The 25,032-nt window shown below is 40.9% G+C and overlaps 3 protein-coding genes across 3 annotated transcripts; 2 read left to right on the forward strand and 1 right to left on the reverse strand.

Annotated features, from left to right (window-relative positions):
• Positions 1-1,322: 1,322 nt before the first annotated feature.
• On the reverse strand, positions 1,323-2,623 carry LOC119690410 (lipase 3). The gene has a single exon (XM_038105402.2). It carries the CDS (start codon positions 2,621-2,623, stop codon positions 1,385-1,387), a length of 1,239 nt encoding a protein of 412 aa, XP_037961330.2. The 3' UTR covers positions 1,323-1,384.
• A 5,884-nt stretch (positions 2,624-8,507) lies between these two features.
• LOC125489006 lies at positions 8,508-10,646 on the forward strand. The gene is made up of 2 exons (XM_048623231.1): positions 8,508-9,379; positions 9,416-10,646. Exons 1-2 carry the CDS (start codon positions 8,842-8,844, stop codon positions 10,057-10,059), a joined length of 1,182 nt encoding a protein of 393 aa, XP_048479188.1. The 5' UTR covers positions 8,508-8,841; the 3' UTR covers positions 10,060-10,646.
• A 2,692-nt stretch (positions 10,647-13,338) lies between these two features.
• LOC105389351 lies at positions 13,339-14,187 on the forward strand. The gene has a single exon (XM_011560450.3). It carries the CDS (start codon positions 13,339-13,341, stop codon positions 14,185-14,187), a length of 849 nt encoding a protein of 282 aa, XP_011558752.3.
• The last annotated feature ends 10,845 nt before the right edge of the window (positions 14,188-25,032 follow it).

Consider the following 25,032-nt stretch of genomic DNA (forward strand, 5'->3'; position numbering starts at 1 on the left):
TCCTGTTTGTTAGCAAATTTGTTTTTTTGATATGAAGATTATGTTACCTCTATAAATAAGAAGACTGGAAATTCCGCCGCCACTTGTTTCCCTACTGTGTGAATATGACAAAATATTTGAATTTTCTCAATACTAAGTTCCATTGATTTTTACGCTACTATAAATCCACGAAATTGGTACCTATATTTTATTGAAAAACATCCTAACTAAACAGCCTCAGATGAACATTTAGTAGTACCTACCTAGTAAAGTTACATTAAAATTATTTTATTCCTATTCACTTACAATATAATTATAAATATCATAAAGAGGATTAATTTGAGAGGATTAAAGCAGGCATGCATGTAAGTGAAACGAATAAACTCAATACTACTAAACCGATTTCACAAAATATCTATTTATTTATTTCACGTCTTTATTAATGGGTATAAGGTTCAGTATGAGTACTATAATTATTGAGTACTACTTTTTATCAAGTTTTCACCCCTCTCCCCCTCGGTATTCCCCCGGGAAACCTTTTAAAGGCGATGCGAAGATCACACGGAGAAGACAGTTCATTCATAAATTTAATTTGTCACACCTCGACGTCTTAGGGCCTGTTCACACCGCAGAGTCACCCGCTACTGGTAGAGTGTTAACGGTAAACTTTGGTCCCATTATTGCCAATTATTATAGGTTATTTTCAATGAATGTATACTTGAGAATTTAGAATTTTTACGTTTATTAGATGGAGCGCTATTATTGCATTCCTATAGCCGCGGCGCTGTATTCAACGCAGTATGTATTTACTGTTTAGTTGCTCTCATAGAACTAAATGGCAAATATAGTATGATAGGCAGTATTGTTCACGATTTTGCCGTTACACTTCAGTGGTGGCTTGCTCTATCGATTTACGACAAACAAACAGGGCGATCTGTAATTTTCTGCAATTAATCCCGGTAACGCTACGGATAGCAAAATAGAACATAGAAAAAAACAGATTTTTAATAGTTTTTCAGCTTTTTTATTCACTATATTTTTTATCGCATAATAATGTTATCTAACTAAATACTCGACATGGCACAGTCTAAAGACTAATACAGACCACTACCGTCCTGGTGTTGCGAATAACTGTAAGTACTTAGTTCAATATGAGTCATAACACTGTAAGTACATAATATTACCTATCTATGTACAACTTTCACTAGGCAAGTTCAATTAATTTATTAAAATAAATTATTGTTCATGATAAATAAAATAAATTAGGTGTAGCTATGCACAAATAAATTAATGACTAGATATACACTGAAATATAAGTTGCCTACAAAGTTCTCGGACAATGATCAGCTGGCACCGAGCTCACACGTCAGCTGACATCGAGCTCACACATCAGCTGCCATGGAGCTCACACGTCAGCGGCCCCGAGCTCCTCCAGCACCACGTCGTTGACGAGGTGCACGCGCGCGCCGTACACGAACTCCAGGTGCGTGAAGTGCAGCGACTGGTTGAACACCAGCGCGCGGTCCACGCGGGGCAGCGCCGCCTGCAGCCGGCGCAGCGCGGGCGCGGAGCTGAACCAGTCGTCCGCCGAGCCCAGCAGCACCACGGGCGCCGCCACGCGCCCCAGCTCGTAGTCCGGCGGCGCCACCCGCCCGTAGCGCGCCAGGTTCCCCGCGCGCCCGCGGTCGCGCCGCAGGAAGCGGTCCGCCGCGTACACCTGCAGGTAGTGCTCGAAGGCGCCGCGCGAGGCGCCGGCCGGCACGTGCGCCGCCACCACCGCCAGCCGCGCCACGGCCCGCGGGGAACGCACGCCGAAGAACGCCAGGTACTCCAGGTCGCACAGCGCCTTGCTGGCGCGGCCCTCGCGGCACGCACCCGCGTGCAGCGCGTTCATGGCGGGGTTCCAGGGGAACAGCTCGTGCACGCCCAGCGCGTCCAGCGCGCGCCCCAGCGCCGGCAGGTGCGGCGCCAGCAGCGGCGCGTAGGGGTAGTCCACGCCGGTCATCCACGCCACGGGCGCCAGCAGCACGGCGCGCGCCACGCGCTCGTTGTACTCGGGCCGCAGCGAGCACAGCGCCAGGAAGGCCGTGGTGCCCTGCGAGAAGCCCACGTAGTGCAGGCGCGGGCGGCGCGTGGCGGCCAGCACCAGGTCCACGGCGGCCGCCAGGTCCTCCGTGCCCACCTCCTCGAAGCTGAAGTCCCAGTAGTCGCGCGGCGGCGGAGGCGGGCGGCGCGCGTGGCCGCGGCTGTAGCGATTGCCGCGCGCGTTCAGCAGCCACACGTCGCGCCCCGCCGCCGCCAGGCGCAGCGCCAGCGAGCGCCGGCCCAGCAGCAGCCAGCAGTCCGAGCTGTCCGACACGCCGTGCAGCAGCAGCACGGGCGGCGCCCCCGCGTCCCCCGCATCCCCCGCGCCCCCCGCGCCCGCCCCCCGCGCGCGGAACAGCGTCAGCTCGTAGCCGTCCCGCGTGACCGCGCGGTGCCGCTCCGCGCGGAACCCGTACTTCTCGATCAGCTGATAAGAATCCAGGAATGCGTCCGAATAATCCTCATCGGGCGCCACTCCCGCAGCAGGCGGCCCAGCGTCTCCCGCGTGAGCGCGTTCAAGCACAGCAACAAGAAGAAATACAACATCGCACCGCACCATGTCTGTCTGCGCTACACTCGATTAAAGGACTGATAACAGTATGTGTTGCGATTCGTATATATGGAACGAGTAGTCGTCGGTCCCGCGGCCGAGGTGAAGGCTGCGGGTTCCTCGCGGCGCTCGCAGTGCGTCTGTAGGTAGGTACTACTAGGTACACGATAGGTCGGTGGTCAAACAATATTTTTGTTATTTATACTCATTTATATATTTTGTTGGCTGTAAAAAGCTACAGGTTTAAGGCGGAATACACTGTTCCTTAACTGATGATAAAAAAACAATATTGGGGAATGATAAGCCATTTTCTGTCCAGTGATACCTGTGTGGGTGGGACATGCTAGTAGGAGAAACGGACACGACTCTACTACAACAGTTTCAATAATAATTATAAAGATTATTTATTTATTTCGGGACAGACTTCACAGCACTGTTGTTTCACATTCAATTCAAACTTGTCAGCTATGCATAAAAAAATACGAATAATATAAACCAGATATTTATGTAATTAAGTAAAATTCGAACTATTTTATACTTATTGCTTTTTAAGTTGGGAATATCCGTTTTTCTTCTTCTTCTTCAGGTGCCATCTACTATCGTAGGTCGGCTATCATTATGGCCACTTGGGCCCGGGAAGTCGCAGCTCGGAATAGCTCTATGGTGGACATATTGAACCATTCGGCAAGGTTCTGTAGCCATTGGGTTCTTCTACGGCCAGGTCTTCTTTTGCCCTGTATTTTCCCTTGCAATATGAGTTGCAGGAGGGCATATTTGTCATTGCGCATTATATGGCCTAAGTATTGCAGCTTCCTTTTCTTAATAGTGTTTAAGAGTTTCCGTTTTTATAAATGTGTTAATCATTGACGTATAATTTTAGAAATTAGCGTAAAATTACAAGGTACGATCTTTTTTTGCTGTTGGTACCGGGTACTCAATAGATAAAATAATAAACTTAAGTATTAAATTATTATCTTACATTTTATCCTGTTCTAGATGTATATATTTCTCCCTCCTAATATAATCCTGCATAGGTTGAAGGCTGCGACCATGTTGAATGTATACCACACCACCTGACTCCCGAAGCTTCAGAGCTAATGAATACACACATACAAGAAATCTACGATACGATAACATCTTGAATATAACTTAAACTATTAATGTTTTGTTTTAACTGTGAACACTGCAGTGTTGTAGTAGTGGTTGTAGTAAGCCTGATCCATCAGCACTTATGTTTTAACCAAAATATAAATTATGTTAATGTAATATTTAAGTATAATGTTTACAAGAGCCGCTTCCTGCCCCGCGAGGTGACCCAGTGCCGGTCGCGGTGAGAGACCAAGGTCAGCGGCGGCGGCGGCGGCGGGGCGGGGCGGGGCGGGCGGGGGCGACGACCGACCGCGGACACTCGGCGTTTACTGACCCCCCAATAGGTACTTGATTTTACGTTTTCGTTTCTGACTGGGTATTGCCCGCGAGCTTTGCTTCGCCTTATAAAGATATCCCCGCGGGTGAAAAGGCTTGTTAGCCTTATGATCGGATCGCTGGTAGTAGAAGCAATGTTTATTTGTATATTTCATAGGGTCATTAACATGTTGTAAGAAATCCTAATACCGCGATGTAGTTTGCGGGATTGTGACATCTATGTAAATACATGACAGTTAATTGATAACTGAACATACCGCCCACCAAGAACGTACGTTCTTCATTACCACCCTCACCATGGGGTCAAGGGGGTAACTCCACAAGATGCATGGACTTGATAACAAGCTGATAAGGACCTACATGCATCCTGTGTGCTTTAAGATGTGGCTAGTATATACAGTTATTTACATTAAATTTTACAGTATAATTTTGATAAGTGCTAATTTACAATATAATTTTGATAAGATCTTCCGTCTTCGCTGTTGCTGTTGTCACTGGCACCTCGATATTCATGATGATACGATCAATGAAAAAGTTCCAGTAAAAATTGCACCAAATTACTCTTAACCGAAAATGACGTAGCGCCATGAGCAATTTTAAATAGGTACTTCATTTGCAGATTCATGATTGTTTTTTTATCAGCGGTTGCGCAAAGCTCAAAAAGTAAATAACTATTATATATTATTATAGTTATTGTTTATTATGAAAACATCACAGTCGATCTGTAATTTTCAATAAAGCTTAGTACTTACCTATTACAAATTAAATAAAGATGCTTCTTTATACATAAAATTCATACATCCAATTCAATTCAATTCAATTCAATTTTTTTCTTCTTATTTTCATTATTTCTTAAACACTTCATCAGATTACATAGGCGTTGCGTTAAAAAAATTTTGGTTGCATAGGTTTGGTTGGTTTTTTAACCGACTTCAAAAAAAGGAGGAGGTTCTCAATTCGTCGGGATCTTTTTTTTTTTTTTTTTATGTATGTTCACCGATTACTCCGCCGTTTATGAACCGATTTTGAAAATTCTTTTTTTGTTGTATTGGGTTGAGCTTCCAGGTGCCAGGTCCCACTATAACAAAAAATATGATGGTGACCTTGAGCTGATCTGATGATGGAAACGGAAGGCAGTCAGGGGAACTCCTCAACGGTATATAGCAACTACTTCGTGTTTAGGCTTGAATGATTCGTATTGATTAGTAGGACTTTTTGGTATCATTTGCACCTTACTTTTGATTGAAAATTATTACAAATAAACTAAAAACTATTAAATAAAATAATAATTAAAAAAATTAAAAAACCGACTTCAAAAAACCACTAAAATGTAAGAAATAATTTAAGGTTTACACAAATTCTACTCGTATGAGACAGTACAAATATACCTAAGCAGGAACTGTTCTTTTTTGATGTTGGTGCGGTGACAAAGTAATCTGAAGAAATATGGCACCAGTCGAAGTCGGTTTTTTAATTTTTTTAATTATTGACAGCATTAATTGGGTAGAATTTATGCCTTCAGAATCGATATCCATGCCATTTATGTTTACATCGGCGGCGGCGGCGGCGAACACTCCGCTCGCGTCTCCTAAAAGCCACTAAGAGCACTCTATAAAAGCAATAATTACATCTCCCTAACGCAATTTGGTAAGGCGATGCCGACGAGCGACGGGCGACGGCGACGACCGTCGTCGGCGGAAAATGGCACGACGAATCGGCATTTAGGTACTAAAACCTAAAGCCAAGTGAAATAAGGCATTACAAACCGAACAAAAATTTAACAAATCGCGTAAGCCGAGCAAAGTTATTCAGAAGGTACCTAAGGGAATAGAGATAATTTTCGTAACAAAAAACCGGCCAAGTTTAGCTTAGATTATTTTCAATTTTTTTGAACCAATGAGGATCAGTCACATAACACATAACTCACATAACGAAAAACACAATTTTGAATATTGCATTGCATGTGTTCAAAAAGGGCCCCTTATCAGAACGGAGAGTAGTTTGTAAAAAATTATATTCATCAGAAATTTTTATTGTATTTATATTATATAGGTAATATTATTATTATTATATTTATTATTATTGTATTTATATTATATTATATAAGGTGTACTGTACGAAGAGGAGCTACGAATGCCGCAACTATAGCCTTTGACTGGAGGCCACCAAATGGCAAGCGCTCCCGGGGACGCCCTGTCCAAACATGGCGCCGAAAACGAGCTGCGAGCCGCTGGACTAAGCTGGAGTGAGGCCAAAAGTACAGCCAAAGATAGACGGAAGTGGCGGACGTTAGTGGAGACCCTCTGCACCTCTGGGGTGCCATAGGACTGCAACAACATATAAGGTGTGAGTCACACCTTGTACTAATGTACTCCCTTGCGGGGTAGGCAGAGGTGCATTGTATTTCGATGAAAAAAAAACATTTGACTTTGTCTTAGGGCGGCTTGCATAACAAAGTTAATCAAAATTAAATCTATGACGTCCTCTTGCTCTGACATTATACTGACAGAACAATTAAATTTTGGTAACTTTGTTGTGCAATGCAAGCCACCTTTAGTGTTTGATATTTTCAGCTCATTATTTTTTGAAATCCACTTATAAAATAATGGAAATGTTCTATAATATTTTATCGGCTTGGTTTTAAATGCTGTTGACTGACATTGACATTATGAATATCGACCAAGTAATGTATAATAATAACTATAATAATCAAAGGTCGGGTGCGCCTCAGGTAATTAAGTCTTTTTATGTAAATAATTTGATTAGAATAAACATTTAATTAAATATAATTTATCTTTATGATGTAATCAATAATTTTTGTTAATAAAATGCGCGACTGATGATAATGATGATGACGTTGCTGATTCCAAAACCTCCTTAATAGGTATGGATATGGACTAGGGCATGCAATAACGCAATACCGGGATCCCGGACAAAGTTCACGCTTTTTTCAATACCGGTATTGAAAGTTAATACCGGTATTGAAGTAATACCGGAATCGGACTTTTTTAGGCTAGAAATAAAGCAGCGGCTAAAAATTAGCTAGAATATTCAAAAAATTAAACTCTAATTCTCTATTCCCTTAAAATTCTACATAAATTACAGAATATTCTTGGTTTTTTTTTACCTACACGACTTTTAAACACAATATATGTAGGATTTATAATATTTCAATGATATTTCAGAACGAATTATAGAATTATTACTTGTCTATGATGTTAACTTTTTTATGGGTTCTCTTGAAAATATGGCGCTTAGGACCATAGAGAAAAAATAAACAATTGTGAAAAGAGTGGCATCTCGAGGAGTTTTTTGTCATACTCTATACGTCATAAACGTCATAATACGTGAAAAGCGCCATCTCTTTATATTTCTCAGCCTCATTGTACATACATACAGGGTGCTCTGTTGGGACACCCTGTATATATAGATATTGTTATCACAAGTTAATAGCCGGATCTCCACCAAACGATCCAATGCGATCCGATCGCCCGATCCAAGAAGTTTAGTATGTAAGATTCCTTGGATCGCACGATCGGATCGCGTTGGATCGTCTGGTGGGGATCCGGCTATTAACTTCAATCTATAAGAGACATATTTGCCTTAACGTAGTTACACCACACAACAGTTATTACATTAAAATTTATTAGCTAAATGTAAGTTCAATCTATTTATGTACCTACCTACATGCAACAATAAATTAAAAACAAATTATTATATAATTCTTTATTACCTCGCATATAACAATGTTTCAGTTCAGTTTTGTTCATGTCACTTGTAAAATAATATGCGAGTGGGTATGTGTATTCCTTTTTATTCCTTTCACCATGAAAACCAATTCATGTTTTGCTAGTTTATGTTTCCCAAGAGAAGCAAATCTTGTCACTTGTGGTGATAAAGTCATTTCGTCCAATAGTGCATCATTTATCCTCGCGAGGCAAATCTTTGACGACATTTATCAGTTTGGTACACATAGTATTTTAATCTTCAGCGGATATGAAGATGTCGATCGCTCTTTGCCAGTGCCGCCATTTCAGCTCGGTTCTCGTGGAACCACATGGAACCTGGATCCATATGTAATCTGTCAGGTCACAAGAATTTCATAAAAACACTTTTTGCGGATTAAGATGCTTTTTCTTGACACACCATGTTTATTTTTATTTGTAGGTATATAAAATTTATAAATAACGATATACCGAGAGTATAGGCTTTTATTACAAAAATGTTATTTGCGAGACATTGTAAGACAACTGAACTGACACTGACACGCAATTTCTTCATAATAGCCATAGATCATGACAATGTTAACATTCAAATACTACTTATCTATGTGTCTTGTTATTGTTCTATGGTCTTGTTCACAACGCCATCTTACATCTTTTTTGGTAGTAAGAGTAATATAAAGAGATGGCGCTACCTTCTACTAAAAGTTCAGCCATTAAGGCACTGAGCCCCCCCTGCTTAGGACGAAAGATTGTTTTTCATTTCATGGGTTTTATAAATAAAATAAAGATTGTTTAAGTGCATCGGCGGCTTTAATTTTCATCCCACAACTTTTGGGGGCTCGTCCGGGATGGAAATAGGCCAAAGGTGCTGAAGATGTATATTATGAAGGTGTAAATAGTGTAAATAAGAAGGCGTGTTCGTGAAGCGATTCTCACACGTAAAAGATGGCGGCGCGCACTAAAGCGAAATTATGGTGAAAATTCAAAATTAATAAAGGTGAACAAATAGAAGGTGATAATGATGTAGATACGGTGAAGGTGAAAAACAAAGGGTGTAAAATTTATTACTAAGACGATATGATGATGACGGCGGCCCAACCCTCGTTGGTCAGCATTGAGGCGACAATCCCACGGTTCTCGGGAGCGGACCCGACGTACCCGGCGGCAAGGTGGGTGGAGGAGATCAGTGACAATGCGGAGGTATTCGGCTGGTCACCTTCACAAAAGCTGCTGATGGCGCGACGGGCATTGACTGGTGTGGCAGGTCTGTGGCTCCGCACGGAGAATACATTCAAGAGCTTCGACGAGCTGCAGCGGGCTCTGCTGGAGGAGTTTCCCTACGATGCCAACCCGAAGGTGATCCACGAGCTCATGACTAACCGCAAGAAGAAGCGCGACGAGAGCTGCTATGAGTACATGCTGGTGATGAAGGAGCTGGGGAAGCGCGGTGGATTTGAAGACTACGTGGCCATACAATATATAGTCGATGGTATCGAAGACTGTGTGATACACAAAGCCATGCTGTATGGTATCACCACATATCCGGACCTGAAGGAAAAGCTGAAAATTTACGAATATATGAAAAGAAAGATGGAGATGAGTGCACGAACGAGAAGAGAAAGCCCGGCTAGATGGTGTTACAGCTGCACAGGAGGCGAACGACCGATAGACGACGTGTCGGTAAAGCAGGACCCTGAACAGCAACAGAGAAACGGATGCGGCGACAAGTCGGCGGTGTCGGTAAAACAGCACTGGTTTGAAGTCGGGATGGACGAGGCCAACAAACGGAGTAATGATTATTCGAAGGAAAAGAAAGTGACAGCCATAAACACGAAGGAGAACGAAACGATAGCCATAGAAACAAAGACGAACGAAGTGACATCCATGAAACGTAAACCGGAAGTTGTAAATGTTGTAAATAAACAAGTTTTAGAAAATAAAAAGGAGGAACTTGGCAAAGAGGCGCCAATCGAGCGCATATGTATTAAGGAGGAAAATATTCGTAAACAAAAAGTTGAAAAGGTGGTTGGAAAAGAGAGTTGTCCAGGTGAATTTGCTAAGAAGAAGGATGGCACAAAAAGGAGATATATCGATAATAAGAGGGCGTTTAAAAGAAGATGTGTAGAAAAAGATACACAGTACCAAGATGGTTTGATGGAGAATGAAATATGTTACAAAATAAATAAGGAGAAAACTATGGAGAAAGAAATCGTGAAGAGGGTATACAAGGATGGTAATTTCTCTGAGAGGATTATAAAAGAAGAAAGGAAGAAAGATTACCATGTACTACGCTGAGTACATGAAGTCATTGCCTAGATGGGACACTGAGGAAGGTGTAGGTGATTTTTATAAGTTTTTATTTGTGTGATGATGAATGAGTGACAAAGAATGAGTGTGTTTTTAATTGAGTAGGCAGGGTTAATTTTATGTTTTTTTTGTATGTTAAATGTACAGGATGATGTTTATTGTTTATTGATGCTTATTGTATATTGATGAAATGTTTACCTAAATATTCCATGGTTGTATTAAGAATTTTGGTTCTGAAGTTTATATTGTGTCAATAATTAAGTGTAATTTTCTGAAAGTTGCAGATTTAATATTTTTATGTTACAGTTCAAAATGTTGTTTAAATGTAGATTCAGTAAAGATTTATGTCGATTGTTTTTTATATGTTTTTCATAGTCTGAGGGCAGACTATCTGCAGGATGGCCGAGCTGTAGGATTTATAATATTTCAATGATATTTCAGAACGAATTATAGAATTATTACTTGTCTATGATGTTAACTTTTTTATGGGTTCTCTTGAAAATATGGCGCTTAGGACGAAAGATTGTTTTTCATTTCATGGGTTTTATAAATAAAATAAAGATTGTTTAAGTGCATCGGCGGCTTTAATTTTCATCCCACATATATGCCATTTATTACAAGCATGTCTAATACCGGTATTAATACCGGAATCCCGGTATTGAGTTGTACTACCGGAACTCAATACATTATGGACTCCTGGTACTGTTTTCGTCTAGCAGTGATTTATTTATTTATTTTTTTAATGTGTGTGATGACGATGACGATGATGATAACGATGACGATGACGATGACGATGACGATGACGATGACGATGACGATGACGATGACGATGACGATGACGATGACGATGACGATGACGATGACGATGACGATGACGATGACGATGACGATGACGATGACGATGACGATGACGATGACGATGACGATGACGATGACGATGACGATGACGATGACGATGACGATGACGATGACGATGACGATGACGATGACGATGACGATGACGATGACGATGACGATGACGATGACGAATATGACGATGACGATGACGATGACGATGAGATTTTCATTTTCATTTTCATTTTCATTTTCATTTTCATTTTCATTTTCATTTTCATTTTCATTTTCATTTTCATTTTCATTTTCATTTTCATTTTCATTTTCATTTTCATTTTCATTTTCATTTTCATTTTCATTTTCATTTTCATTTTCATTTTCATTTTCATTTTCATTTTCATTTTCATTTTCATTTTCATTTTCATTTTCATTTTCATTTTCATTTTCATTTTCATTTTCATTTTCATTTTCATTTTCATTTTCATTTTCATTTTCATTTTCATTTTCATTTTCATTTTCATTTTCATTTTCATTTTCATTTTCATTTTCATTTTCATTTTCATTTTCATTTTCATTTTCATTTTCATTTTCATTTTCATTTTCATTTTCATTTTCATTTTCATTTTCATTTTCATTTTCATTTTCATTTTCATTTTCATTTTCATTTTCATTTCCATTTTCATTTTCATTTTCATTTTCATTTTCATTTTCATTTTCATTTTCATTTTCATTTTCATTTTCATTATGAACTGACGCTTTTTATTTTGCGTCAACCTTTATACTTTTAATCATTTTATAACTTTTAATAAATCAAAAAAATAATATCAAATTTAAGTTTCTTTAATGAAATTGCAATAGGTAGGAGGAAAATCCATCATGGACACCTGGGAAGGGAAGACCCAGGTTGTGCCGGACTCCTACCGGCTAAAAACCCCCTACCTTTTATCATTATTTAAAACATTATTTTAATTTAAATCATTTTCCATAATAAAATCGATATGAAGAAGTATACAATACATAAAATGATACAGTAACAAATTAAAACATTATAAAGAAAAGAAACAATAGAAGAATACAATGTAGAAACAGAAGAATGAAGTCTTAGAGACAGTAAGTTAAAGTTACATTAAAATAAACATAATAACAATAGTAATGCATTATAACATAATATAATGCATCATTCATATAATTAACATTTTACAAATAACAATAAATAATTATAAATCAAATTCATTACATCTAAAACTAATTATATCACAAATTACAATTGAATAAATGAAAGCTTATTATTACAAATTTTTATTTAAAAACAACTTAATTAATTATACTAAAATTATCACAGATTATTATCACCTGGTCCTATTCGCACCGTTTGCTAGCTTTACAACATTTAAGGCAAACCCATAAACACTGATCGTGTGGATTCATTGGCCATGAGAGCAGGGAATTCCTCACTTCTTATTCTTCCTTTGACCTTTTGTTCGCAGTCAAACCTAGCAGCTCCAAACCTAGGGCATTCCTCCAACAGGTGTTCTATGGTCTCCGGAGTCTCATCGTCACAAGAGCAGGATGGGCTCTCGGAGAGTTTGAACCTGTGGAGGTACGCTCGAAAGCCACCGTGTCCAGTCCACAGCTGCGCCTTGGTGTTGCACATTGTGAAGGAACCAAGGATTTTGTAGGCTGACGTGACATTTGGGAAGAACAAGAAGGTGACTCGGCCAGTGGAGGAGGTTAGGTTAGGTTAGGTTAGGTTAGGTTAGGTTTTTTTTTTTTTTTTTTATTAAATGATTCTACAACTGCAGACACGTGGTCCGCACCTTTTTTTACTTTACTTCTTAAAAATTATTATATTGAAAACTACAGTGTTTTTAAAATTCACCACATGGGTGCGCTCCGCAATAAAATGGTAATGTGGCGTGTCCGCCACGCCCGCGATCAAAATCGCTCCGCTCATGCCTATAGTGGCAACCTCAGAGCACATCGATGCATCCCCGCTACCGCGCTATGACCATCAGAGGGCTTTATTATCGCGCACGCATAACATCGGTTCCTCAATTTATTTGTACCAAAAATTGTAATCCTTTATCTATAATATAACTTAATTATCATAATCTTTTCTTTAATTTAATCTCCAAATATAGCTATTAAATTTCAAAATTAACTAAACCTAGGATAGGATTAGGTATAAATTCTTTTGTATGGTAGTTCGCCCTCGGCTACCTACAACTGGTGACCCCTATAAAAGCTGCAAGTGCAAGTGCGAAGTGCAAGTGAACATAGTGCTAAACATTAAAAAGTGCCTACCTAAACATCGCCGCTGAGATTTTTATTAATCGTACGACGGTACTTTTGCGAGTTGTTCGTTTGTTATTTAACGCTGCGTTCATAGTGGCATAAGCGGAGCGGATCCCAACTTTTGCCGTGAAATTAATAATGTCTGTTTCGGATAAAGAGTTACCACAGGCCATCCAGCAACCTGAAATATTACGTGTTGGTGTTAAGATACCGCCATTTTGGTCTGAAGAACCTGCCTTATGGTTCGCTCAAGTGGAAAGTCAGTTCGTTTTGTCACGGATAACCACGGATGACACTAAATTTTGTTACCTCGTAGCCCAGCTGGATCATCAATATGCTGCCGAGGTCAAGGACGTCATCACCAACCCACCTGAAAAAGATAAGTACCTAAAGCTGAAAACAGAACTTATTAAAAGACTTTCCGCTTCTAAGGAAAAACGGGTCAAACAGCTGCTGATGCATGAAGAGCTCGGGGACAGGAAGCCTTCCCAGTTCCTCCGACACCTGGAAAGCCTGGCAGGTCCAGATGTACCAAAGGATTTCTTGTATACAATATGGTCTAGTCGTTTACCTCACAATATTCAAACCGTTGTTGCTTCGCAGAGTGAGCTTGCATTGGAAAAACTGGCCGAACTTGCAGACAAGGTGCACGAGATAGCCCCATCATCTCCCCTGGTGGCAAGTACCTCTTCAGCTCCTCCAACCGCGTACGACGACCTAACGAGACAGATAAGCGAACTTACCAGGCAGGTGGCCATGCTTACGTCCAAGGTAAATGACAGAAGCTACGATCGCGAACATCCATACTCCAACAGACGCAGATTCTCACGCAGCCGCTCCCGCAGTCGGTCTCGTCCGAGGCAACCTCCAGCAAACCACCCGCATTGCTTCTACCACTTCACCTACGGTGATAAGGCGCAGAAATGCAAGGAACCGTGCAGCTTCCACAAGGACACATCGGAAAACTGTCCGGGCCGTCGGAAGTAGCGGCCACCGACAGCCCTTCACCATCAGGCCGTTTATTTATCACTGACCGTTCCTCCAAGATGCAGTTCCTAGTGGACACTGGCTCAGACCTGTGTGTCTTCCCACGGTCAGCTGTCAAAGTACCTTGTACTAAAACCAAATACGACCTGATAGCAGCCAACAGCTCAATAATAAATACTTACGGACCCACTCACTTACACCTGGACTTCGGGTTAAGAAGAGACTTCTCCTGGACTTTCACCATCGCGGATGTTTCCAAACCTATAATCGGAGTTGACTTCCTACGGTACTACCACTTACTAGTAGACTGTAGAAACAACCGCCTTATCGATGGTATAACCTCTCTCAAGGTCAACGGCAAGCAGTCGGAGTCATCTGAATACATCTCGTCGATAAAAGTTGTCACAGGCGACTCGGAGTACCATTCCTTGCTACAGGAGTACCCTGAAATAACCAAACCAGCTGGCCTGAATACCCCGTCTAAGCATAATACAATGCACTACATACGGACTACTCCCGGACATCCAGTTGCTAGCAAACCAAGACGCCTGGATCCAACCCGCTTGCAAATAGCGAAGAAAGAGTTCGAGGATATGCTTAACAATGGTACTGCTAGACGCTCGGAAAGCCCATGGTCGTCGCCCCTGCATCTAGCAAAGAAAAAAGACGACGGCTGGAGACCTTGCGGCGATTACCGCGCGCTTAACTCGAGGACCATACCGGACAACTACCCGATCAGACACATTAACTATACAAAAATAGTAAGTACAGATATTTATTTCATGATGTCTTAGCATCACAGTTCTAGTGTTCCTTAATTTAAAACTTACAAACTATTATAATATATATATATATATAGATCAGGACTTAAATACTGTTTTCAATAAAGATTTTAACAATTTTAACATGTTCTGTGACTCATTGGTGATAGGAGCAGGCTTGATTCTAATGGCAGCATAAAACGCGAAAGAGGTGGGCCAATGTCAGCCGTCTTCGGAGAACTTAGTAGATTACTGACAGTGGCTCGCTCTCTTCGTTGTTACAGATGTTGGGTTGCCTTACAGTGAGCTGCCCCTTTCTGTGATGTTATACATAAATTAAAGTATGTTGTGTTGTTTTACATGCAAATATTATATTTTCATATTATATTTATTTATTATTATTATTATTACAGTTATTGTTGTATGAGGTATGTTGTTTTACATGCTTATTTTATATTTAGTTATTATTAGGTACGTTATGTATATTAAGACTTTTTTTTTTTTTTTAATATATATATATTTTTATATCGGTATGTTTTTTTTTTAATGGTATATTGTTTTCCATTGTTATAAATATTCTTTTTTTTTTTTTTAATGAATATATATATTTTCTTATGCTTTTTTTTTTAAATATTATACATAATTTTCTTGTCATTGTTATACTTATAATATACTTATAATGAAGTAGTCAAATCCGGTAGGTTATATATTATTACATTTCACAATCTTCTTATTGAGTATTGTTAGTAATTTATTTTACAGTTATTGTTGTACTAGGTACGGTGGCCTGCGCCTAAAAGTATACAGGCGGAGTTTCAAAATAGCTATCCCTGATGATGAAGGGACCAGCTACATCTGTTTTAAATCCGGGGACGTGTTGTGTGTGATGTGTGTCGCAGTGGTGTTTATGTGGATGTGCTTGAGCAGCATGTGAGCTTGAGATCGCTATTTTAAAAACTCCTCCTGTATACTTTTAGGCGCAGGCCACCGTACAACTTGATGGTATAGTAACTTTAACTTGATGATATAACTAATAGTAACTTTAACTTGATTTTGCTTTAAAATACAGTTATACAGTTGTTATTTATATGGTTGTATTGTATTTGGTGTATACGCTATCGTCGGTCTCCAGCACCCCCGCTGCCAGGCAACTAACACTTGGTTTTTATATATATTTTATTCTATTTTCTTCGTGGCCATTTCAGCCGGCGTGTCGGGCCTGACTCCGGATCCCGCAAGACCTGGAGAATCTTCTCCCGAGTAAGGTGGTCACCTTGCCTTATGGCCATTTTTAGGTTGTAATCTATTATTTTTGTCGTCGTCGCACTCTCCGCACGTAGGATCAAACGTGCGGTGGCATCGTTTTCGGTGCTGTCCGTATAATACGTGCAGCACTTGGTATGCCTGGAGATTGCGACGACGGCATGGGGAACACTAAGGAGGACTTGGTGTGGGTGGGATGTTGCACGCACAATTACCACTGTCTCATAAGTTAACCCCTGCGCTTCATGAATGGTTAGAGTTCGGGATTCCGGCTGTTCTCCATAACCCTGGCTGATTAGCAGTGCCTTCTCAGCCTGGGTGTGAACAAGATATAGGGTGCCGGCTGTCTTTGGAATTTCCGAACCCGTGTACCTTTTCATCGCTAGGGATTTGATGAGAGTTCTGGACGAGTATATGCCGCTGTAGATTTCGTTGAGGGCGTATGCTGCGTCCGTAGTCGAGCGGGCCTCAGTGATCGTAACTGATCGCTGAGGTTAAGCAACAACTGACACGGTCAGCCATTGGATGGGTGACCAATTTCAAGTGGTGCTTTTCTGGACGCTTCCGTGCTTCGGACGGCACGTTAAGCCATGGGTCCCGGTTGCTGCTTCGGCAGCAGTCGTTAAGCCTAGTCAGAGGCCTTCGGGCGGCTTGAAAACATCTGACAGTCGGGTTGCCCACTTACCTGACAACTTTCTCAGCACAAGCTTGCTTGTGTTGGGGTCCACCAACCCGCACTTGGCCAGCGTGGTGGACTAGGCCTTAACCCTTCCTTCATTGGAAGGAGACCCGTGCCCCAGCAGTGGGGACGCAATGGGTCGTGATGATGGGATGATGATGTATGCTGCGTCCATTGGGCTCCTGTGCGTACAAAGGAGTTCTTTGTTTATGTTGCAAACCAGGCCTGGTCTGTGGTAAAACAGCGGAAATAGGTTGTTCCGCTCAATGTAGGGCAGTTGATTTATGTCCCCTATGAGGAGTGTTTCACTGGTGCGGGCTACTTGTATTGCCAACACTATGGACCCAAAATGGTTCATGAGGGCTTCGTCCACCATAAGGCGTTTACACGATTCGCCCTCTTGAGTACCATTTACTAGTAGGGATGCCATAGTGCGTACCCGTGACTTGACTTTGTGTCCATATTTGGCTGCCAGTTTCTCTCTCAGATCTTTTGCTGCTTGAGCGGTGGTTGTGACCACTATGTCTCCATCCACGTCAAAGTTCGAGACTATCCAGGTGGATTTCCCGCAACCTGGGACTCCGTTTACCCATGTGAAAGTAGGCCTCGTCCAGTGCTTGGGGTAACTGCGGACAGACTGCCTGCTATGGTGGTTGCCATTTCAAGCACCCTGTCATCCAACATCACTCTGGTGCACTTGGCAACTACGACTATTGGGTCTTCTGGAGGTGTTTTGAAAACATGAGCCCCTTTGATTTTGGTTTTATCTTCTTCACTTTCCACAAAACCACATGCGCTGCTGTAAGCTGCCATATACGACCCAGACATGCTGCCCGCGAGGACTATAGCGTTCTTATTGTCGTAGATGGCAGCCTCGGCTTCGCTTAATAGAACCTGTAGCAGGCCAATTGTGTCCCGTCGGTATACCTGGATGATTTTCTCACAGGTGTCCGAATTGACCTTGCGGGTGGCCTTGGTTACTGCTACAAATTCCATGAATGCGTTATACATGTGATCTTGTGGCCCGTGGGCCGATATAAACCTTGGGGGTTCCACTTGTCCCTCGTCTGCGCGAGTGCGCGGTGGACTACGTGGTTCCGAACTTTGACGCGGAGTGGGTTCCATGAAGTCCTCCACAGCCTTCTCCGCCGACCTAGTTCTTCCAAGCCTGGTTAGCTTTTTGGATATTATATTCGTTTGCGTCGACGGACTTAGAACTCCGAGCCGCTTCTTTCTCCGATTCTACCCGTAACTGGAGACGTTCTGACCCCGATATCTCCGGGTTCGAAACGGGATGGTCCAAGTGATCGGTGGGGACTCGTGGTGCACCGTGACCGTGGTGTTGGGTCAAAAGGTAACTTAGGCTCTGGCCCCTGTCCTCGTAAACCACGATTTCGTGGTGTTTTGACGCCAGGAGTACTCCCTCGTAATCCTTTGTTTCCCCTTTAAAGTAGGCCACGGTCATGGCGTCCACGCTGATCTTCCGAGGAGCGGTCTCAGGTGTGGCCCGGTTGCCTATACGCGTCAGCACATTGCACATCTGTTCGAACTCGGTGGCGTCTGTGCAAAGATCGCCCGCGCAGAACAGTACGATGACCTTGTTGTCCTTTCGCACCAGTCTGCACGTGACATCTTCGACTTCCACCTTTGGTAGTTGATCGAAAACTTTGCGGCGCATTGTGATCTTTTTAGTGCTGCCGTTTACAAGTGCCCCTAGGCCTGGTGATAATGTGACACTGTTTTTGGCCAAAGCATTGCAAAACGCTATCCCTAGACATTCGGTGTTGTTGTCCATGAACAGCGCCGTGCCTCTCAGCCGTATTCCAGGGCGACCCGTATGTGCCAGAGACAGGAGGTCCAGCTTCTGAGTTGCGCGTTTTAGAGCGAAGGGCTTCTGTGTTGTGTTTTGTGTTGGTGTTGGTGTTGGTGTTGTGGTGTGATCGGGTGTGGGTGTTGGTTTGTTTAGAGTGCTGTTGCGTCTAGAAGATATTTCAGCAACATATCCCATGAAGTCCAGCAGGTATTGTCTGGACTTTTTGACTCTAAAGCTATGTGTAGTGTGTGATGAGTCAATTTGGTGTTTATTAAATATTCTAAGTCCTGGCGTCTCAGCTGGAACTCGAGCAAAAGATGTAACACCGACTCATTTACGGTGGCATCGCACTCGCACCCGGGGTGCTGTTTTAGGTTAAACCTGTGAAGGTATTCCCCGAAACCCCCGTGGCCCGTCAGGATTTGAGTCTGGAAGTGGTTCGGTTTTGCCTCCCTGATGATACGGTACGCTTTATCAACGTCCGGGAGGAATATTTTTGTGATTGAACCAGTTTCAGAACTGTCGTATCGATCCTGCCATTTCTGAACAGTTTCGCTCCGGATTGTTTTCCTGACGTATGAGAGTGGTACCTCCGCATAGTCTGGTTGCGATGGTATTTTTGAGGATGCTGCCTTTGCCAGTTCGTCTGCTCTTTCGTTACCCGGTGTACCGACGTGGGCCCTGAGCCAGAATAGCCGAACTTGTCTTCCATCTTCTGCGATCCGAGCCATATCCTCTTTTATTATTTTGGCCAGAGGGTGTGACAGTTTCGGATTGTTGAGTAGTTCTAGCGAAGATCTGGAGTCGCTTAGAATGTTTGCTTCTGATACCTTACTGTCCTTTACCTTCCTGACTGCCTTATGGAGTGCATAAAGCTCGGATTGGAAAACCGTGCATGTTTTATCGAGGCTGAACAGTTCGTTCGAGGTCTCTCTTCCATCCTCCCACCATGTGAGGGCGGCGCCAACTTTCCCATCCATTTTACTACCATCTGTGTAGATTTGTGGTCCGGTAATATGGAGGGTTGCTATAGTGTCGCTGTCCATGTTCTCCAGGAGCTCGTACTCGGTAGTTATTTGGGTAGCAGGATGCGGGAAGTCTGCAAACTTCACTTTCTGCTCGAGCTGTCGTCCCGGAGGTAGGAAGGTGGTTTTTTTTTTTTTTTTTTTTTTTTTTTTTTTAAGAAATTGTTATCACTCCACAGACTTTATGTCCGTGCCTTTTGAAGAGTGGTAATTTTTATGAGATAGTTTTTAATTCTTTTATCTACTTTCTACTCGGTAAGGAAGTTTCATTTATATATATATATATATATATTCTATCTTTTATATATATATTGTTCTTTTTTTTTTCTTTTTCTTTTTTCCCTTTTTTTTTCCACTGCTGGGGGAAAATCCACATGGACACCTGGGAAGAGGACCCAGGTAGTGTCGGGCGTTAACCGACTAAAAACCCCCAGCCGTGTATCTCATTATACAAGTTTTTTTTTTTTTTTTTTTTTTTTCTTTTTTTTTCCCTTTTTTTTTAATTAATGGTTTTCAGAGTCACACTTACATTAGTAATGGCAACAAACTTAACAAGGACAGGGCCAATGCCAGCTGTTTTCGGAGAACTTAGTAGACACCTGGCAATGGCTCGGCCCCTCAGTCGTTATAGGTCATGTTTTGCCTGATGTTAGTGTGTGACTCTGTTCTTAAAGATAACTTATTTTAATTGTTAGTTATGATATAATAATCAATAGGTTAGTTATACAAATTATTTTCCCGATTTGGCCTATATTTTGCGCTCTTAACCAAAATTATATTTTATGTTTTATTCCGCCCCGTTTTGCCTTCTTAACATTTCCCCAGAAAGTGCAATGACCTCTTCGTCTCGATTCTTAACTGCCATTTTTAGATTGTACTCGAGGATGCGTTTCTTTGGCGCTGTTATTGCCGTTTTAGCGAGGTTGCCGATAGCGTCCTCGGTGTCATCCGCATAGTAGGTGCAGGCGGTGGTGTGCCTCGACAGCGCCACTACTGCGTGAGGTATGCTATCGTGCAACTTTATTTTATCTTTTGTTCTTATGATAATAACGGATTCGTACGTCAATCCCTGTGCTTCGTGTATGGTTAGGACGCGTGAGCCCATTCCTTCACCATACCCTTGGCTGGTCAAGGTCTCTTTTTCTTCCTGTGTATGCACCAGGAACAGAGTGTTGGTTTGGGATTTGGGAATTACTGCGTCTGTTAACCTTTTCAGCTGCAGGGATTGGATGCGCGCTGTGGCTGCGTATATGCCTGAGTATACTTCCTTTAGGGCGTATGCAACATCCATGGGGTTTCTGTATGAGCACAACAGCTCCTGGGTGATGTTTGCTACCAGTGTTGGGCGATTGTACCTAAGCTCGAATAGGTTCTCTCTGTCGATATATGGTAGCTGATTGATGTCTCCGATCAGAGCAATATCACAGGCACGAGACAGGTGGGCGGCCATTACGATTGCCCCGAAATGGTTCATCAGGGCTTCGTCAATTATCAGGCGTTGGCAACCGACATGTTCTCTAAAGCCGTTTACCAGGACTGATGCCATCGTACGCACCCTAGTTTTGACCATGTCACCAATACGATGCGCTAGCCTGTTTCTTATGTCGATGGCCGCCTCAGTTGTTGTTGTGATAATGGTGTCTTTGCTCACATCGAAGTTATTTATCACCCAGGTTGTCTTCCCACATCCAGGTACCCCGTTCACCCAAGTGATAGTGGGCATCGTCCAGTGATTCCAGTTGGCGTTGATGGTTTCCACTTTTGCTAGGATTTTATCCTCTAGCATAATCCTGGTGCACTGGGCGACGACCACTATTTGGTTGTTGTGTGGCACAGTAAATTTTGAGGAGTTGCATTCCCAGGGTACAAATCCGCTTTCCTCGCTGTAAGCCGCCATATACGCTCCAGTCATTTTGCCTCTGAGGACTTGGCAACTACTGTTATCGTATATGCAGGCTTCGGCCTCCTCGAGTAGAATTTTTAGCCGGCCTTCGTTTTCTTGCCTGTAGGTCTGCATGATGGTTTTGCACGACAAGAGGTTTACCTGCTTTGTGGCGGTTGTTATTGCCACAAATTCTATGACGGCATTCTCCAAATGCTCTTTAGGGGAGGTTGCTGTTTTTAGCTTCGGTGGGACCACCTGACCCATGTCGGCTCTTGTTATGGTTCTTTGGGCCGTTCTTTTTCGGATGGGGCCTTTGGGGATTTGGCGCCACTCAGGTGTCCTCTGTGGTTTCCCCATAACCCAGGTAGCACACTGGCTGATTAGATGTCGAACCTGCCTCTTATTTAAGTGTAAAAGTGTTATATAAGATGTTTAATGGTGTTCGTACCTTCAATAAGCTGATATAAAGCTTTGAAATAAGTTAATAACTTAATGGTTGGTAAAAGGTTCATCTAAAATACGTTATTAAGCTGTGGGCTGCATACGAGTTCATAGTTAGTGTTTTATAACGTTTTTTGCTGTTGAATGGCTGAAACAAATTCTTTTATACAGACAACTGGTTAACAGTACGCCCCAGTGGTTTTCTAACGCTAAAAGCTGATGTATCATCTTGAAGGTATCTTTTATCAAGCCATTACACTACTTGTGGTCTATTTTGAAACCAATAACCAGATGTCTGGTTAAAACTGTAAAAGAAATACTTTAAACAGCCCGCACCTGCTTAAAATACTTCAAAGTTTAATCTTATTACTCCTGAAGCTGTAGAAGCGTATCGAGTCGTTTATTATAACAGCTTGGTTGCAAAGCTGATTTGTGTAATTTTACAAGTGGTTTATGATTCTTATAGAAACATAGTGTCATTTATGCGTACTATTATAAAGATTATCGCATCCCGGTAAACCCTTATGGAACTTGTTGCTCTTGATGATTCCATTTTACAGCTTTTCTTCCCAACATCAGTAAATCAATTTATGTTGGGGTCCGTAGCTTGCAGTCATAATCATTATTCATTGTTTAATACAGATACTTACAGTTAAATAAAAATGAAGAAACTATGGACATTCCCTGGTCAAAAAGAAAACGAAATGGTGCAATAAAAAGAAAATTATCAAGGAGATATGAAGAAACACAAGAATCGTCATTTGATCAAGGTCGAAGAGACAATATTAATAACGATTTCGTACAAATAATTCCTGCAAATCCTAGTACTTTCAGTTCTTTTGTGACCCAGTCTCCACAAAAATTAGTACTACAGATGATGAACTTTTTATGATTAAACGCCTTTTGAGAAGTGGACCAAAACCATTAGCGCAAGTAGCGAAAAGAATGAGTGAATATGATTGTATTAAAAAGAAAGAAAAGAAGAGTTCTGTGCCATATGTAACTAAAGTTGGACCCACAAAAATATTAAATTTTGAAAATTTTGTAGTGTCCACAAAAACAAAGGACAGTTGTTTTATGACAAGAAACGGTGAAGTGATGAAAGTCAAAGAAGTATTAGAAGATATGGATAGAAAGACTATAAATATTCAAACCTTTGAAATAACAGACCTTGTTGATATTTTTGACGTCCCAATCAAATCATCATACATAAACATGTACAAAACCAGGGTGACCAGTAACAGATTAGTCGAGAAAATGATAGCCCCTAAGGATGTGCACTTTAAATTTGTTTCCATTCAACATGGATGTGAATTGTTTTTAATACCTCTTCTACATACCTATTTGGATTAAATTATTTTAAAATAAAACAATATTATACCAAGATAAATACTTTTATTATTAAGAAAAATCTGTGCGAGAATAGAATATCAGTGAGAACCATAACATTACTTAGAATTCTTAACTACAGGATGTTGCAAAATTGGTATACTAAGCCGAAACCTACATGTGCAGCATGTTAGCGAATTTTCAAATTCTTATTTCAGTTTTGGGCTTAGATATAACATGCTGCACATGTAGGTTTCGGCTTAGTATACCCTTTTTGCAACATCCTGTATATAAGTGAATCACAGCCATGAGATTTCGTTTGAAAGTAACATTAAAATTTTAATCACCCCTACATAGGAAATTAAAATGGAGTAACAATATATTTACTAAATGCTCTGCTAATTCATTGTAACTGTCTGCTGTATTTTTCTTATAAGCCACATGAACATTACTATTGGTATTATTTTCGCCATTGTCTGTGTCACTTGTGCGCATCATCTCATCAATAATTTCGTTTGCCTGTTTATATGTAAAAATGGCGGATCTTTTCACTTGACATTGCATTGTGGGCCATTCGTGGCTTGGTCTAGAATTCCCATCGCGATATAGCTTATAGTCTGAGTTCTTCACAGGATATTTCAGAACTCCTTTACTCTCCCATTTGTTGGGGACGACACATAGTTTGTATTTCCCATCTTCAAACGTTTTTACTATTTTAAACGACATCGCATCGCATGTGTAATCTGAAAAAAATAGACAATTAGTAAGGTAAAATTTTTACGAGTACATCATTATTGATTATTATTTTAATATTCATAATAATTTCACACGCCATTAGTACCTATTTAATCAATGGAAACGGTTTTTATTATTTGTTAGAGGAACCCCATTATGAACCCCAATATGCTGCATAAAGTAGTTGCTGAAATACGATATACCTCAATAATAATTAGAACTGCGTACCCCAAAACCTTGTAAAAACTAAAAGTGTAAATGAAAGTATTCTATGCAGAACATAAGCAGTTTGTGGCTGAATATTAGAATTATTTACAGCAAATAGAATCACAGTATATTTTTTCAACGACTTAAGCTGAAAACTTTATGGACGCCATAACTAACCTATAAAAATAATTTTGAATCAAATTTTAAATCGAATATTCTGCAAAACTACACATTTATTTCAAATATTACCTATTTTTCAACTTAAAATACGTTCGTAAAAGGTTATTTCATATGATTACAAGTAAAATTTTACAAAACGCTTTTTGACTCGAAATTTATTTACACATTTCTTTCAATATATTTAAATACTTCTAAGGGCGCATCAATTATTTGTTATAAATTAGTATAAACTACACGATAAAGTTGCACTCGCAATCAGAATCTGAACTTATTATTATATTCACTGGTTCAACTTACCGTAACTGCAAACACAATATTTTATTCAAAATGGATGCACTGTTAAATAATATCAACTTCTTTCTTTTTCTTGTTATGACGTGACGACTTTGGAAATATTTTAAAAATTATAAATATTTTCATATGGAAAGCTGCAAAAAAAGTTGTAATTGGATACCGCGTACGTCAAAAGCTGCACAAGGGCTGGATATGATAATCTTAAGCAGAATGAAACGTTTAGGAAGAGTTTA

The sequence above is a fragment of the Plutella xylostella genome, chromosome 9 (assembly GCF_932276165.1).
Source record: "Plutella xylostella chromosome 9, ilPluXylo3.1, whole genome shotgun sequence".
Classification (NCBI taxonomy): Eukaryota; Metazoa; Arthropoda; class Insecta; order Lepidoptera; family Plutellidae; genus Plutella; species Plutella xylostella.

What these genes read in the sequence shown, in the direction of transcription:
- LOC119690410 (XM_038105402.2), bottom strand. Translation starts at nt 2,623, where the DNA reads ATGGTGCGGTGCGATGTTGTATTTCTTCTTGTTGCTGTGCTTGAACGC.
- LOC125489006 (XM_048623231.1), top strand. Translation starts at nt 8,842, where the DNA reads ATGATGATGACGGCGGCCCAACCCTCGTTGGTCAGCATTGAGGCGACA. An exon ending in GATGAGTGCACGAACGAGAA is followed by an intron (nt 9,380 to 9,415) that starts GAGAAAGCCCGG and finishes ACAGCTGCACAG; the next exon opens with GAGGCGAACGACCGATAGAC.
- LOC105389351 (XM_011560450.3), top strand. Translation starts at nt 13,339, where the DNA reads ATGTCTGTTTCGGATAAAGAGTTACCACAGGCCATCCAGCAACCTGAA.